The sequence below is a fragment of the Zosterops lateralis genome, assembly GCF_965231275.1.
Source record: "Zosterops lateralis genome assembly, chromosome: 6".
Lineage (NCBI taxonomy): Eukaryota > Metazoa > Chordata > Aves > Passeriformes > Zosteropidae > Zosterops > Zosterops lateralis.
This window is the reverse complement of record NC_139761.1, coordinates 21,607,916-21,626,231: the sequence shown is the minus strand read 5'-3', so window position 1 is coordinate 21,626,231 and position 18,316 is coordinate 21,607,916. Positions and strand designations below refer to the sequence as shown.

General features: G+C 39.9%; 1 protein-coding gene across 1 annotated transcript; it reads right to left on the bottom strand.

Moving 5' to 3' along the window:
* Positions 1-691: 691 nt before the first annotated feature.
* SNW1 (SNW domain containing 1) lies at positions 692-15,309 on the bottom strand (the record flags this gene model as incomplete). Its single annotated transcript, XM_083862721.1, is given in 15 exon segments — positions 692-1,447; positions 1,524-1,687; positions 2,750-2,867; positions 3,671-3,767; positions 5,462-5,603; positions 5,933-6,049; positions 7,315-7,380; positions 8,172-8,241; positions 8,340-8,444; positions 9,266-9,372; positions 9,468-9,563; positions 11,529-11,690; positions 14,055-14,208; positions 15,226-15,272; positions 15,274-15,309. Coding segments are annotated over 15 exon segments (1,686 nt in total). The 3' UTR covers positions 692-1,242.
* Positions 15,310-18,316: the final 3,007 nt, after the last annotated feature.

Sequence of the window (18,316 nt, the reverse complement as noted above, 5' to 3'; positions counted from 1 at the left end):
AAGTTCCAACTGTGGTACAAAAATGGGAGCAGAAACAAAGACTCTTTAAGCTGGGATTAGATTGGCAGTAGGCTGGTCCTTCATGAATTGTGCTGAACTAGGATGTTATCTGTATGCAATTATCAAATTAGGTACTAGAAGTAGCATAGTATTTAGTGTCAATTTCCTGGAAATTTTTGTTGCTTTTTATTCTTGAAGCTGTAAGGATAGCCACATGCACTTAACTGCCTAGGCTTCAAAGACTACTCTCACAAGAGGTGCAAGCTAAGATGCTTCTTTATAGTGAAATAAAAAGCAGAAGGCAACAGTAGTTATTTTCATTTCTTTAAAAATGTATGCTTCTCTAGAATATGTAAGCGCTTTTCCCAATTTTTTTCTAGGCTAGGTTTAAACAGATACTTTTTATTATTTCCAGTTGAAAGCACAAGCTTTTAAGGTGCATTTTGCTGATACCACTAGCAATTGCTGTGCTTATATATTCAACTTTCCTGTCAGGAAAGCCCTGGCTTGGGGCTTATGAAACTGAGTTGGTTATAAACATTTCTGCTATCTGTATCAATGTTCTGGGTGATCAGAAATGAAAAATAACAAACCCTCTGGCCTAGCTAATTTCAGTAATTTCCATTTTTTTCAGCTTGCTCTCAAACAGCAGATCCGGAGAAGACGCAGTCAAAGAAGGAATCCACGTGAGTGAGTGGTGGAAGGAGGCTTTATTTCACTAAATGTAAAGAAACTAAAATAAAGATTACTGAGAAACTATGAATGAGTACTTGTTTTAAAACAGAATCCAGCTGTTTCCCCTCCCTTGTTCAAATAAACTGTAATAGCCACACTAAAACACAGAGTCATTAACAGCCCAGCATCTGTTACAGCATAAGACGATCATTATATACAGCGGGAAAGCCTTTAACAGGTCAAGTCAAAGTTTTAGCTACCTACAAAACCTGAAGCTGTAGGAAGGGGGCTACATTCTTACCCTGAGATGCTGGGCAATGGGGAATCAGGAAAGTCATAGAACTTGCTAAAGAATAATTAATTCCCTTATGAAATGTTTCAGAGTGGTGTCCATGTCTTCTCCTTGGGTGGCTGTCCTATGTAGAAGAATCAGTGTGTGTGTATATCCACACGGCCAGAGTTGTGAACTGTGTTACAACGCCATCCTGTACACCCAGTATTAAAAATCCTTTTGCATGAAGTCCAAGCTTGCAGTCCATTTTCCTACCTCTCAAGGAGCAGAGGCATTCAGTCCTTCCTCCTCTTTTTGCTCTCATGCTCATGCTCCTTAGGGCGGCTGCTGTCCGATGGCCGTTTAGAGCCACCGTGTTGCTTGGCTTCTTCCAGAAACTTGTCCAAACCAAATGGATCCTCCTCAAATTGAACTGGTCCATCTCTGCCCCTGCCTCTGGTGTTACGATCCGAGTTAGAAAACTCTTTGTCAGGAACAAACCTGCAGGAGAAGATGATTAACAGTTGACTGTCTTCATAGTACTAATTAAGAATATTTCTTAAATTTATTTCCTTACCTGTTGGTCTTTATTCGAGCCTCTAGATCATCACCATACATGTCCTTATCCACATTTTTACTTGGCCTGTAGATGTTTTGGGCCATATCCTTGCCACTTCTCCAAGGCTGGTCATAAACATTGTAAATTTCATCCTCTCCTCCAGCAAAGCCACTGTCCATACCCTGTGAAGAACAGCAGAATAGCACAAGTTAATTGACAAAATATCAGCTAACTTATTTTAACAACAAAATACACTGGTGATGTTACACAGTTACACAAAGATGGTATGGTGTGATTTACAATTGATTTCAAATTACTCCAAGCACTTAATGAGGATATGAGTGGGTTTGGGTCTGGGATTAAGTCCAGAGAACACGACATTACAAGCTTCAGTCCTACTCTTCCAGAGAGCAACAGGAAGGATTACAGGCCATCCACATTTCAGAATAATGGATCATTTCAGTCTGCCCTGCAAGTACAGCTGTCTGTAATAGCTAAGTACAACCATACAGAAATGTGTATCATTCAGAATTTCTGGAAAACATGATTTAAGCTGACTGATCCAAATCACACAGAGGCTTATATAAACTCTGAAAGTAGAAGTGTCTGCTTGTTCATTTTTGGTTCATCAGCTTTCCCTTCTTGCCCGCAAGTCTTTCATTGGAGATATGAAAAAGAATGATTGACAAACTGCAGGTCTATTGAGGGATTTGCTGAAGCCCAATCTATTTTGTCATCTCTGAATAGTATAAAATTCAGGGAAAATAAATGTTGCTGTTAACTGTTTATATGTTCAGAAGTATTAACACAAGCAATATTGGGAATAGAAAGTATTTACTTGCTTCTCTCTGAAAGCAGATTTCCTATTTAGTCAGTACATTTGTACAAGAGAAGAAAATGAGGTCACTGCAGCTTGAAGGCAAAATAGTTTTTCTCCCCACTCCCCAGTGAGAAAAATCACAACAAAACCACTTTAATCCAGCTATACACTAAGAATATTCAGGGGGTTTGGTTGGTTGGTTGGGGTGTTTTTTTTTGTTTTTTTTTGGTTTTTTTTTTTTTTTTTAATAGGCTCTGGATAAAGGAAATCAAGAGTTTCCTAATCACTTAAGTAAAGAATTTTTTTCTGAATGCATCTACACCAACCATAAGAACAGGCTCCCTTTAGTATTCTAGCTGGACCCACAAAGGAAGGATGAGCATATTCCCATAGAAAGTTACACAGCTGTGAGAAGGTATTTTACCTTGCTCTGGTTGAACAGCCTTTGGTCATACTGGATTTCATTGGAAGGCCTGGGGTTGGGTACCCCCAGGGCAATAACTTCACTGATGTCTCTGTTCTCATTTCTTTGCAGCTTTGACCTGAATTAAAAATTTGAAAGTTTTATGAGGTCAGTAAACGATATATGTTGACATGCTCAATTGCAACCTGATCCTGTATTTCTTGCTAACTATTTGCCTCAGGAGCCAGATTTGGACTGTTGTTCTTCCTTACTAGGTAACATTTAAAATTTGTCTCCTGGCAAAGGAAACAATTGGAAAAGTTACGTACAGTGGGCATGACATTTAAATTTGCTTTCCACTATCTGCAATTCACATCAAGCTGACTCGGTCTAAAATGTCATATTTATTTTTTGCAAGAATCAGTGTAGTTAGGTTCTGGAAAGGCCAAGCAATCCAATTTCAACATATTAGAGACTTTAAGCATCCAGAAACCATTTGCACTCAGAAGTCTCAGTGGCTTCAACTAATAAGATACTTCAGCATACCTTCATAAATCTAAGCTTACTTAAAATGAATAGCTTCATTTTAAGAAGAAAAATTGCTAACTCTAGTCTCACCAAAAGATTCAGGTTTCAATCTCTGTTGTCAACATGTTAATTAAACCTGAACATACCAAAGTCCTGCTGAAGAGAAACCCACCCAAAACCAACACAGCACACCACTCTCTCCCATTCACATGGAAAATTCTATGCTTTGAAGAGAGTACTCCAGTATCTTAACACCTTTTCACACAATGAATAAACTGTGCTTCATACCAGTGACTGTCTCCAGAATATACAATTCAGGCACTTACATCAAGAAAAGGAAAGCCCAGTAACAGGTTGCCTAGTGAGGAAGCCAGTGCCAGTACAGGAATAAACCAGCTCTTTTTTGTGACTCACCTTTTATCAGGGGCAGCCCGGGAAAGATTTCTGTCATGCTGTCTCTCTTTGCGCCGGTCATGTCTGATTTCGTCTCTTTCTCTAGCTTCTCCATCCTCTGAACAAGTACAAGATTGCTCATTATAGACAAATATTTGAAGTTGGAATTAATTATGCCACAGACATTGGCAGAGTAATTCAATTCAGTATTCTTTAACAGAACAGTAGTGATCATTAGCACTATTTAAAATGTTACACTTTAAATAAACTGAACACACGAACACCACAGCTTTCTTATGCCCCAAGCAAGTGACTATCCTTGGCAAGCCAAAGCAGACATACCCTAACAGCTGTGTCCTTCCAACTTTCAATAGCTTAGAATAAGTGTCCATCTAGGGATTAATATCCTAAGACATTTACAGATCATTATATCATAATTCTAAGCATAAAAATATATCATTGAAACATGCAGACATTTAAGTGTTTTGAAGAACATTCTGTGATGCAGTATCAGTGATCAGGAAATCACAACCTCCTGCTATCAATGCTGAATTTAAATCAGGTTGGTCAGGGCTTTTTCCCATTCAGGAGAGCAAAACCTGCAAGGATGGAGACTGACAGATTTCCTAGGCAACCTGTTCCACTGCTGTACTATCAGAAGCTCTTTCACCATGAGGAAAATTTTTCTCCTGACACATAGCTGAAACCTCCTGCTTCAACTCTTGACCACTGTCTCATTCTTCCACTATACAACTTGGTGAAGAGATCTGATAATCATTTAGGCATCATTATGGGATGACCTTGTGGGTAACCTTCCCATTATCTGGCCCCAATGGCACATCATCTCCTAGCAGAACAAGCCCTATTCTCTCAGCGTCTCCTGAGCAGGCAGTTACTAGAGCCCCATGACCATTGTGATGGCCTTCCACTGAACTGACTCCCATTTATCAATGTCTTTCTTGTACCTGGAGGCCCATAACCGCACAGAGTATTCTAGATGCAGTCTAACAGGTCACCAATAAAAGGAAGTTATTACTTCCCTTGACTTACGGGTTACACTCCTGCAGATGCAGCTTTGTATGCCCTTAGCATTACTGTTGCCAGGGCACACTGCTGGCTTATATTCAGCATATTGTCCACTACAACTCCTGGGTCCTTTCCAACAGAGTGGCTCTCCAGCTGGCCGGCCCCTAGCCTGTTGGTAAGATTTTAGTACATCCCAGCTGCACGATTTGGCATTATATGACCATATCCCTCCACCTTCTGGAGAGATTCTAACTCCTCTCTAAGTTCATAATCTTGATTTTTGAAGTGTAATTTCAATCAGAACATAAGACATCACAATGGAGACAATTTAGTTAGGTTGACAGCAGGGTTTTTTGGGGCCTACTGGCCAAGAAAATTGCGGCTCTGAAAGATCAGTTACAACAGTGCAAGAGCCAGAATATTGCATTTACGACCTTTGAAAACTTAAATCTGGTTTAGTTGTTCTAGACAAAGCTGCCCTTCATCTGCAATAAGCTTTAAAAAGTTCATTTAGAACTGTCCATGAAAGCCATCACTTGCACTGATCCATTATTAACTCCAAAATTCTCAGTGTCCTAAACCTGTATACACCAACATACTGATGTGAGGTTCAAACCTGCATCCCACCAAACCAGCCAGTGAATTAACCAACAAAGACACAAACTGATATTATACTTAGAAATTTCAGCTAGTATTTGGATAATTTAAATTCTCAGATTACTGCTCCAAACCCACACTTCACAGTGTTAAAAAAAGCCATTGCATCTTAGCAACAAAGAAATGTACCTTTTTCAACATGGGTTTTGATCCCTGCTCTTCTCTCCCTGGCTTTCTGAGCCATCTCTCGGAGCTTTTCTTCGTGTTTCTCCTTTTCTTTCTGAGCCATCTTCCTCTCCACCTGGGCACGCATCTCTACTGCCTCCCGAGCCTGCACAAATAAGAGAGGGTTAAAAATACAGAAAGCACAGCACGTGGGATACAAGAAGATCTGTCATGGAGTTAGCCAGTAAACAGGACAGAAATTAAGCCAAAATTAGGAAGCTTAAAGTCCATCAGCCACAGCAGAGCTGAGAGACAAGACTCATGATTTCCAATAACTTAACCCACGCTGAGCCCACGATTCAGAGATAGTGTGGATAAGGCGTTATGTCAGCAAACAAGCAGGACAAATCAAAAAGCTATAACCTATTCACAGGAAATTAACATACAAAGATGGTAAAACTATATGGAACAAAACAGTTTAAAGAACTATCTGACCTTTCTGTCAGCAATGTAGAGTGCCTCAGCAAGTTTGGCAAAGTTTTCATTGATATGAACAGTCTGCAATCCTCTGCCATCTGCAGCCAGACGCTTATCTAATGGAATGGTGTAACCCTACAGGGGAAACAGAGAGGCAGTTAATCACAAACAATATTTGTAATAACAAGCATTATTATATTTGTGGGGTAAGAAAACAAAAACACATAGAAAATTCACAGCCTATCATTATACCTCAATGGATCTCCTTTTCATATGTACTTCAAATTCTTGCCAGGAAATGAAAAGCTTCACTCCAATTCCACCCTCCCACCAAATCTGAATCACAGCTTCCCTTCAAGGTTCATCTTAGGACAAAACACAGTTTTCAAGTAGTAAGGTCCACTTTTTGCTTTGTGTTAAGAACTACAGATAATCGCTTCTCAAGTCTCTAAGCTGTTTTAACCTTTTTTCCTTAATAATTGTTTCACCTAAACTGTTTAATATCTGTTAAGTGATTAGTTGATTCAAAACGAGAAAGTAAGGGACAAGGCAGCCAGCAAAAGTAAGGCACACTAAATGCCAATTTTGTTTTCCAAAGCTGAAACTCAAAATTATTTATAGATTATATTTTAAGATTTTTTTAGTGAGCTCTACAAAATTTTTGCTTTGGTTTTAGCATCTGTAACCTAAAATTTGATCTCCCAATTAGCGTCAGTCCCAGTTAAACAGCTGTGTTGGGGTAGGGGAAAAAAGTAACATCCAAACATGCAGCTTTTCCTTCCTCCATTTGAAGAGGCTGTCTCAGGACAACAGTTTAGTACATTTCAGAATGATTAGACCAGTTACTGCAGCAAATAAATTCTCTCTTCTCTAGGAGCATAAACTTAACGACTGATAAAAATCAAAGGGATAGGAGAGACCTACTCAAACAAGGAAAGAAAATAGCTAGCTGACCAGTGATAAAAATTAATTAATGAAAGAATGCAACAAGGAAAACTTTCCAGAAATATGAACTGGACTATTAAAAAGAAACATACTTAGGTCTCTGATACTGTGCTCTTTTTCAGTTTACATGGCTTTACTTTGCTGCCTTGAGAGATTTTGACTTTGGACTCCACTATTATGGGGATTTTAATTAATATAATTTTTTCCTCTCAAAATTTATAATCTCTGTCATGAAGTAACATATTCATCCTCAGTTCTGTACTCTCAATTGGACAACCCTTATATGCCAAACTGAAGAAAAATGAGCTGTACCACCATGTGTTCTCCATGTTGGAAGCAGCCAGTTTACCTAATTCTAGATGTTTAAAATCAATATTATTCAAGCTTAAATCATTCATAGAAGTTTCCCATCAGGGTGCAACATTAGGAAAATAAATTTACGACAACTTAATTACCTTTGCATTTTTCCAGTTTGAAATGCACGGAGGAATTTTCCACTCTTGCTGCTCTTTCACAGTCATCTGATTTAAGAGAAGAAACAAAGTCATCTTCAGATTTATAGTAAAAAGAAATACTGTTTTCTTTCTGTAAGGCAGCTAAGAAACTATTGAAATAAGTTAGAGTAGAAAGTTCAGGACTCCACCACAAAACCCCAACTCTTCCTAGCAGCAGTAAGATTAAAGAATCAAGGAATGGTTTGATTGGAAGGGACCTTAGAGATCAGCTGATCCAAACCCCCTGCCATGGGATTTATTTTTGCACGTATCTTTGCCAACACTGAATAAAGTCCCGATGGCTCTTCAGCATCCTCTTAAGCTTTCATTACACAGGCCCTACTCACAGCCAGCTTGTCAACATCTGCACATTTAGCAGCTATTCAAGTTGTCCCAAACACCATTACACTCATCTCTCAGAAGGAGCTAATCCTTAATGACACAAGTTAGTGTTATTAAGGACTATCTTAACAGTGTTGGCTAAAAGCAACATAAGAGTAACCAGGCTAAAGCCTTGAACATGAACATTTGTTCATGCCACGAACAAATTCAGCAATGCAGCTCTGCATAAAATATATGAGACATCTACTCAACCTTTGACGAGATAAATAAAAATACAGCTACTTACAGAACTGCCCAAATGAAAAAAAAAAAAAAAGAAAAAAAACAACCAAACAAAAAGACTGCACTGGGCACCAAGTTTATCACTTAACATCACACCAGATCAGTAAGAAGGTACACAGAAATTAACTAGATCAAAGAAGAATTTGTGGGTCCACCTAAGCATTCAAAACTGAGAACATTACGGCATTTCATACCTTTCTACTTGGAGAGTGCATGACAGGTGCTGGAGGAGATGGTGGTCCTCGAGGAATCTTCTTGTTAATTCTGAGCATTAAGAAAACAATTACCATTACAATCAGCATGTTGCACAGAAATACACTTCAGAATCTTCTATTTGTCATGAACAAGCTGCGAGTACTTACTTGAATCTTGGAGGCTCCATAGGGTCCTTCTGCATTTCCACCATTCTAATAACTCTCTGTTTTGCTCCAGAGTTGAATGCAACACCTTGCTGAGATGGTGTGTACCTGAATAAAACAGAGTGCTCAGTTCTCTGCACACAGTTACATATTCCTTCCCCACCTCCATTTTCATTCAGTTCACTGCTCTAGCTGTGGTTTCATTTTATCCACAACAGTTTAAGACTACCCCACTATGAATGCCAGCAGCAGGTAACTGCACAGATGATACTGCACAGATGAGTGCAAACTCAGTTACACCAGACAGAATGTAACTTCTCTTCAGGGCTACAGTCTCCTGTTTCTATCTAGATTCTGAAATACAAGAAAAACAAGTACAGTACCCCTAGCTTGTTACAATACTCCCTATCTATGTCTGTGAAGCCCTGGTGTCTTCTTACTGTTCTTTAAGAACCTCTTCACATACTTTTTTTCAGAATTAACCTCAAGCCAAGTGTAACCCTGTCATGAAACTTTGTGTTTGAAACAGAAAATCATCATAATTAAGTAGTAGCCTCCTCATAATTCAAATTGTTTCCAACTGCTCATGTTCTTTGAAGAAAGAACTTTGTTACATGTCTTGTTGTGGCTTGAAACTTGCAGTAAATACTTTGCCTCCAGGGCAGCATCATTAACAGTGATCTCTGGCAAATCTGTGTTTTGTTGCTAAAACAAAAACCCCTCCGAAGTGCCATAACTCACAACACGTTATTGACGTATTTCTACACACTTCTAACTAGGTGATCATTAGTGGGTTAATTCAAAATACAAAAGGCAGTTTCATATTCCTTATTCGAGAGGAATTTCTGCTCTCAGAAATTCAACAGATATGCCAATTTTAATCTATTTTGTACATCACAACATCTTACACAAACACCAGCACTACACACCGAATATACTGTGCAGGAGCTAGTTTGTCAGCAGCTCGAACTGGCATGGCTGCTGCAACTTTTTGGGAGACTGATTTTTCCAAGGCTGCTCTTGTCTTCTCTGTTATCTGAAAAAAAAAAAAAATACCACAGTGTACATCTCATCCCATTGCAAGACAAAAAGCATGCCACTGCTAACTAGGCACATCAGTGCATACAATACCTCTCTAATTGCTTCCTCGTCTGGTCTTTGCAGTTCAGGATCATCCACATTCATGACCTCTTTTGGCACAAGATCTGTGTATTTGCTGTAAATAACCTGGAAGACATTAGAATTTAGTAGTGCTGGTGAACAGAAATAAATGCACATATACACTTGCATGTTTTAATTGTAATCACTTTTCTGAAGTGATATAAAGAGGCAGATAAAGAATTTACATTTCTTTTTGTTGTTTTTCTAGACATCTTGTTTTATGAGTAATGTTGAGACATTTCATACATCTAAGATAAAGAAGAGACTGGGATTGCTTGATATTGTACTGTGCCCATCTACTACCATTTTTCAATCTACAAAATTTGAAAGGAAGCATGAGCCTGTGTTTTAGATATTTCACTCTGATTGCTACTTTCTTCTAGGCAGAAAGAAAAACCTCAAGTTTTGCTACAGTTATGCAATTTCTTGGCTGGGGCAGCTTTAACAGGCAGCAATTAGAAATCTGCATGCCACTGCATTTGGTAAGAGAATAATATTACCTAACTGGTTAAGATACTGTACCACATGCAGGATTTAGACATCAATCACATTTTGAGCCTCACAAAGCACTTGACAGATGCAAGTCTCTTGATGGAAATTTCTTAATTTGCTAGACAGAAAACTTTTACATATTTTATTCTATATATCACAACCAGCCCTGTTCAGTGCTCATCAATCCTACATGTAAATCAAGAACTTACTATCAAGCAATGTAGCATGAATTCCTTCCTTGTCAAAGAATGGTTTCTTCATATGAAGAATATAAAATTTTAGAAATCATTAAGATTACATGGTTGTAAGCCTGGTAACACTCCAGATAAAAAACTGGTAACAAACTCTCAAACCAACCTCCGTCACAAAGGCAAATAAGTTGCAAGTAAGTAACACTTTTGATTATTTGAGTTAGATTCATGTTCTCTTGACCTGTTCCATAGCTGTCACAGGACCTCCTTCAACAATGGAACTGCTCTCTTGTAAATGTTTTGATTGAATTGACAATCTTGGGGAAAAAAACCTTGTAAATAAGCCTCATGATGGTTTTTTTTCTCCTTTAACAAATAAGTCACAGCCTTGGGCCATGAAGAAGAAATCAAGTTCCAGCATATAAAGTTATTCTTGCTGGAAAAAAGGAAGGGACTTAACAATTCCATTCCTTCATTTCACTCTTTCTTATCTCTTCATAAAAACACAGGATGCAATTACATGTTCTTATTTTCCTAATAAGGGGACAGCATATGTCTCAGCAAAATACAACACTATAAATGCATTATTTTAGCCTGGCTTTTAGTAATGTAAGTAGAGAAAGTACTGAAAGAATTTGCAGCAGCACAAGAGCTAACCACACAGCTAAGCTAGAAATCCTTCATCTCGACAACCAGACAGAACTCCATTCACAGACCCGTAAGGTCACGTATCCAGGCCTGTCAATGTTACCCAGCATTTCATGTCTAGCAGACTTTCTGCCAAACCCAGACAGGAGGCTTGTCAGACTATCACATCTATGGCAGTATTTTTCAAGGAAAATTCTCTGAAGCAACAATTTTTTAAATATGTAAGGGGACAGATGCAAGAGAGATGAACCACTGTAATAGTAGAAACTGCTGACAAGACACCTAGAGATAGGGGCTGGGTGATGGAACTGCTGCCTGTACAAAAAGACAGAACATTAAATTCAACTTCAAAATGTCAATAAGCTGTAGCAAAAGCAAAATTTGCTTCCTAACTCAGACCAAACAAGTAGCTCCTAGAATAGGAGTTAGACTAAACAGAAAAAACCAGCAGTGGCAATATTTTAATTGAGGGGACTTCAAGTAAGTTCCATCAGGCTTTGTCTAATGTCTGGAATTATTTTTCAAGACGAAGGTGTTAAAATATTAATTCTATTTGAAGATTTTTTTTTACTAAATATTTGATAGTTTGTGCTAAATAGAAATGTGGGCTAATGCCAGATCAGTGAGTTCAAGTATACACAATGTGTCCATACAACTTTTCAAGTATACATGGCAGCTGACATATTGGAAGGAGTATTACCTTGTCCTTTGACTGTCCTTGCCGGGCAATTGCGTCGTATTTTATTTTTCCTTCTGCATCCACCTGAACAGCCAAAGCATTCGACATTTTCTTCTTTCGGCCCATATCCAATGGATATTGGGCCACATGAATTTCTGGGAAAGCACCTCCATCTCCAAAATCCTGCAGAAAAGAAAAACTAGTCAATGTCCAAAAGACAAAAAAAAGTGAGATGGAGGAGCAGATTGATTTCAACAGAAAGGAACTTGGCAAGAATACTCCAGTAACTATTATTTCCCTGGTAAGTGAGCAGTTAATGAGAGAATTTACAGTTATTAAAAGACACTGAAATGGAGAGACATCTTGCAGCAATTATTCCCAGCACAAAGTAGGAACAGATATTACTGATTTGAATGTGTAGACAATATTGTGCTACAGACAATACAAAATTAAGTATTTAATTATCACCTGAGGTATTAATTAGAACTTCAAAAACTGACCTTCTGAAATAAAGCAACTAAAATCACAAGAGCAGCATTTTAATGAAGACTTCTACTAGTTAGTTTTTGCTTTTCACACCATAATGAAGTGAAGAAGATAAAAAAGCATTCCATTCTTTTCAAAGTCTGTAGCTCACAGCTTTACAATGCTACATGTGTCAAACATTTCCTTACTTTGACACGTAAATACACTGAAAATTGGGCCAGCACCCAAAGCCCAATATTCTTACAGTTTATTCCTCTCCCCTACAAGGTGTTGGTGTAAAAGCATTTAATAAGCAGATAACCAAAAGACTTCTTAAAGCAGATTGTCCTGGCTCAGTACCACAGAGAATGCAGTGGTACCATTCATAAACAACTTCAGGTTACCGTTTCAAATGCAACACTTTGAAGGAAGCATTTGCTTAAAGCAGCAGGAGCATCTAGCCCTTTCTCTGATGCAATGGCATGGCTTATGTGGAGTTTGGTAACAAAAGCGATCAAAAAATAAGAATGGATGTCTTGAGCAGATCAATCTCCCTCCATGCTCACCATGTGACCAAGCAGTTACCACCACGGGGACAGAGTGGGCTGAGACTGGACATGACCAAACACAGCACTTGCAAACAGGGACAGCGCGCTTATGCCATCTGCAAATGCTCCTTGAAACATAGTTTCTATTATCTGAAGTTTTCCACTAGATGCCCCACATTCAACAATTAGTTGTTAAAGTATTAGCCAGAACCAAATTCAGTCATTCTTCAATTTATTTATTTATTTTTTGCATAACTCTTTATGTATTAAGAACAGGTTTTGCATTTTCCAGCAACAGCAGTCCAGGGTCACTGGAAAAAGGTTACGCTTTAAAAGCATTTATTGTAATTTGCACTTGTTTATGAAGCAGAAAGGAGCCCTTAACAGGCTATCTAGGATGTGTATTAATTTGTGGTGCTGCAAACTTTTCACAAACCATCAGCACCTGGCTTCTTAAAAAAGTTCTTTATTAACAATAAGAAAGAATAAGCACTAAAATACTAACTTTAGTTCTCAACAGTATAAGAAGGGAAACCTACACTGGGCATAATGGAAGTATAATTTTTGACATCATACATATGCAGCGTATGACCTAATGCTGAACCCACAAAAACATGTTTTCTTTCAGTGAGCCACTGGAAATACCATTTGAAGTACATGGATCAACACAGAACAATGTCAGATTTACAAAAATGGCACTGGAACATAAATGAGGGCAACACTGTTACAAGCTGATGAAATTATCGTATTTGGAAACCATGTAGGATCATACATGAACTAGTGTGATAGCATGCCTGCTCCCAGGAGAACTGGCTTCTGACCCACTAGAACAGCTCTCACAAGTTATTGTCAAGGATCACTTCATACTGCAAGGTTTTTCCAGTTCACAGCGAGAGACTGTACTAAAACAGTTTTGTAATCAGAGCTACACATCTGTATTTTCTACCTTTAGCAGTTCCAGTTCAGATTACGCTAAACTGGCAAGGATTACAACTAATGACACACAACATTGTTCAAAACCCTTTAGCCAGTAACATATTTGAGCAACAAATATTTGACTAATTTCTAAGTTTCCTTCCAACTGTAATAGTTTTGTCTCCCAATAGCAGCTGCTTTTTGAACAGAACACATATATGGTCTCTTCCCAGATACACACATGTTCATTTATTTCAGCTATAATCCAGAATGTGTATTTAACACTAACAGAAGAACAATATGGATGTCTTTCTCAGGGGAACCTTGTGTTCCCAGACTGTAAACCCAAGGGACCCCAGACATATTTCCATCTTTCAACATAATCTCTGAAGAGAAGTAGACATAGAGCATCCTGTTTACCATCAAATGTTTTAAGAAATCTGGTGGATTAGAACCTCTCCCAACACAAGAATATATCACGTGGTCTGGATGATGCACACTGTAAGGCTTTGCACAATTCTCAGCTACATTCAAGGTGTTCAGAATTTATTCCTACTTCAGAACTTTTTTTTTTCCCCTTCAGCAGACACACTACTACTGCATTAATGTCAATATTTACCTCTAGTGCCCGTGGTATCCATCCTTTCCGGTATCCGTACGGAGGCGGTTCCCTTCGTGAGGAGACCAGAGCAGTCTGCCTGGACCTCTGAGCTCTCGCTCTTTCTTCTAGTTCCAGCTGATCTTGGGACAGCTGGGTTGGAGCTGGCAAAAAGCTGGACATCCACGGACAGCAACCAAAAGAGAATGACATAAAAAAGTTCATTCTGGTAACTTCACTCACAGACACTCAACTATGCTTGAGTCAACTTCTTTCTAAGTTAATACTTTCTCTACAATCACTCTCTACTAAGAAACAATTTATGAAATTTGAGCATTGCACTCCTAAGTGTGAGAGCAACTTCTGAGATTCAGTAACTTCTGAGATCAGAGTGGCAAAGGCAATGTGTGCTTTCTCAGCATTCTGGAAGACTCCTAAAAAAACCACTGCTAAATTCACCCACATCCACATTGTGTTTGAACAGAAGAGTGACCATGCCCGTTTTCCAACAGGAATGTCACATATCACTGGTATTCTTTACACTACTACGAGTAAGAAAGAAATTTTATGTTCCTATGTCTCGAATCCCGATGACTCGCTCTTCCTTTCTTTCAAGGCAAACACCCACAGACAGATCTGACAGCAACCTCCTCTCTCAAAGCCCGACACCTGCCTACCAAGGGCAAGTCGAACTCAAATTTCTTCACTTCCCCTTTTAAGCTCTTCTTGTCCATAGAGCCCTTTTGTGCGTTTACTAAGAAAGTAACCAGAGACACTCGGGATTCCAGGGCAGCCACCGCAACTACAGTCCCATGCCCTGGGAGAGACACAACTCGTAACAAAGCCCGCTCGCCCTCTCTGATGGTGAAGAAACCTCGACAAAACCCCACGGACCCAACCGAGGCGGAGGAGCTCCTTCCAGCCGCAGTGCACAGGCGAGAGAGGTAGAGCCTTCCCCAGGGGACAAACACTCGCTCCCGCCAGGGCTCCCCCAGGCCCGACGGGCCCTTGTCGCACTCGGCGCGGCCGCGGCCCGGCCGGCGGGCCAGCTCCCAGGAGAGGCCGCGGCCCCTCAGCGCGCTCCCTGACCGCGGCCGCTCCCCTCGGCGGACCCCGCAGCGCGGCGGGGAATCCCCGGGCCGGCCGGGGGGTCCGCAGCGCCCTCACGGCCCGGCTGGGCCCCCCGACCCACCTGGTGAGCGCCATCTTGACCGCGTACGCCGCCCGCTCCGCAGCCGGGCCGCCGAGCAGGGAGAAGTTGGCGACACTTGCACATGCGCCGTACCCGCAGGGTGGCCTGGGAGTTGTAGTCTCTGTAACTCCGTCACCCGCGCCACGGCGGCGCATGCTGGTAGGCCGGAAGGCATTCTGGGAGGTGTAGTTTTACAGTGTCTCAGTTTCTTTCTTCCGCCATCCAATTCCGCTCCTCTGCGCTATTCACACAGTCTCCAACAAGCTCAGTAACTTCACAGTTCATCCAGCTGAAAATGACCCAGTAAAAAGCAGAAAATATAGAACAAATGGAATGGAATAAAATTTATTCTGATACCTGCTGCTTAGAAATCGCTGGAGTGGGACATGGGAGTGAAGGGAAGATACTTAAAGTAGTGTAAAAATATAGACTTAAATAGAAAATCTTATGCATAAAAAGTAATTGTGCTGTCTATGTTAAATGGGCATGCATATGTTACATAGGAGTTCTTTAAATCAAATCAAGAGATGCACTCTCTAGAGACAATTAAAATTTGGAATATGGAAAAATACTTCTCAAGGAGTTCTAATATATGGGAACTAGGTGGAGCTTTACACAGGAAAGACACTATTTGAGTTCAAGTGGCAATATACAGCACCATATACAAAGAAAGACACTTATTAATCAGTAGTTGCTATTGCTACATCACATCTGGTGGAGCAAAGGCAGAGTCCCACTGAGCCAGGCACAGTTCATCTAGAAGAGAAACAGAAGCCAGACAGGGAAGAAAAGGATACACTGACTACAGAAACAAACATGGTCTATCAGAGATGAAAAAATCATATCATAAGAGGCAGGAATATGATACAGCAGAGTAACTGTCTTGCAGTCCTCTAGTCATTTTGTCTGCCTTATCATTTCCCAGTCTGAAGGGTGAACTGCTCCTGCAGGCTAAATTAAGCTGCTACAACTTTCAGGACAGGGGAGATTTGGAGGAAGGTACGAGCAATCCTGTGCAGTCTCACTGTGATCAAACTCATCATCTCCAGTAGGAATCAGCTTTTGGCTTAACATTGTGGTGACAGCAGCTCTGTCACCACCTCTATGAATGACAGATACTTCCCTTTCCCACTGAGATAGCTGATGTCTTATGAGCACTTCAGACAAAGCTAAAGATATGAGACTTTGTCACCCACCATTTATCAATAATTTTCCTAAGCAAAACTCATCTGTCATCCCTTCTACCCATTTCTGTCACTCATTTAGTAACAGTATTGCTGTTGTCATAACTGGCAATATTGCCACCTGATTCAGGAGCCTTCCTTCCCTCTTACAAGTTGCCAATGCTTCTTTGCCCAGCTGTTATATTAGTCTCAGTGAAAAAACTATGTTTTATCCCTTCTACTTTGACATTTCTGCTTCTTCCTTGGCTATGGAGTATTATTTAATGGTGTATGGGTGGAATGCACCACCACACCATTGCCTCTATTTTCTGCTTCTGATGATGTGTTGATTAAAGAATCAACACTGTGCAACACTTGAAGAGGTGTGCCACTGGGGTCGGGAAGTGGCTGGCATTTCAAAATACCTTGAGGCTTTTTGCTGCACTGTGGCCCTGCACCCCTTGCCCTGCCAGGACATCCCTGGTGTTCCAGCTGCCACCACGGAGCTTCTGATCATCCATCAGCCCGGGATTTTCCATCGTTCCAGCTTGGTTGCTCTCAGAGTCCCAAGAGATTGGACTGCCTTGGGCTTTGTTTCACAAAGCCCCTTGAGGTTCCTGGTTCTGTTATTATTAATGCTGTAGTCGTTGTTTTTTTGTTTTCCTTTGTTATACATACCAGTAAAGAACTGTTATTCCTATCTCCATACCTCTGCCTGAAAGCCCCTTTAATTTTCTAAATTATAATAATTCGAAGGGAGGCCCTGCCCCTCCTTAGCAGATACCTGTCTTTCAAACCAAGACATGGGGACAGGAGTTTGACTCAATGATCCTTGTGTGTCCCTTCCAACCTAGCTTATTCTGTGCTTCTCTCAAAAGAAACATTAGGCAAGGAATGGTTCTGAGAATCTGAAACATATTTTTCCCAAATATAAGTCTTTCTCTAAGACAAAAGGATTAATTCCTTTCTGTTTGTATCAGGATTTTTTTTTTTTTTTTTTTTTTGGAAAATATCTTTCTGGACAATAATGGTATCAGGTTTCCACATACATCTCTTCACAAAATGATCATGCCAAAATGATCCTCAGTATGGTGAGTAAGGAGTTCAGGCTCTGTGGAGGTCTTGGCATGGCTGGGAGCAGGGACATTTTTTGTTTGATGAGAATATCACAGCTGGTTTTAACAACATATTTGTGATGCATTCTGAGGAGTCTTTTGGGGTAGATTTAGGCTATTAAATCCTCTGCACCTTTTGAATCTACTTCAGCACTCTTCACATTTGCAAACCCAGAATTAAATGGTTCATGAAATATCTTGTAACAAATGAAGATGATGATACACAGTAATGGAATAAGCTATTGTTAATATCAGATATCTGTATGCCTACCAGTTACTGCACATGGTAGGATAAAAATGGTAAAAATAAATGACTCTTCTTAACTCAAGGGATAAATTATGGACAGGTAAAATGCTAAACAGTGAAAGAGAAGAGATTTAACTAGATGGAAAGATTCAACCACATCAGCAGCCCCTGTACTTCACATTCCCTTAGGGGTTACAGGCAGCACTCAGAAGGAATAATTAGAGCTGGGGGAAAAAGATCACAAGGTTTATTAGTGCTTTCATAAAAAAAAAATAAATTAAGTTCTTCGAGCCATGTCTGTTCTCTGGAATGACTGAAATGAAGGCTGGTTTAATTTCTGGTATTTGTTGCATATTGTAGAAAAGTAAATGTTGTCAGGCAAAAATGTTCTCATGTACTTGTGTAAAACCCACAGACTTTGGGGTTGTTTTGCAAAGGTCTTGGAAGCATTCCACTTCCAGGTGATAAGATCATTTCACACGGGACTTGTTGGCCCATTGACACTTCCCAACCTGCAAGAGGAAGTGGAGTGTCCTTTAGGCACCAACAGCTTTAACAAATCAAGT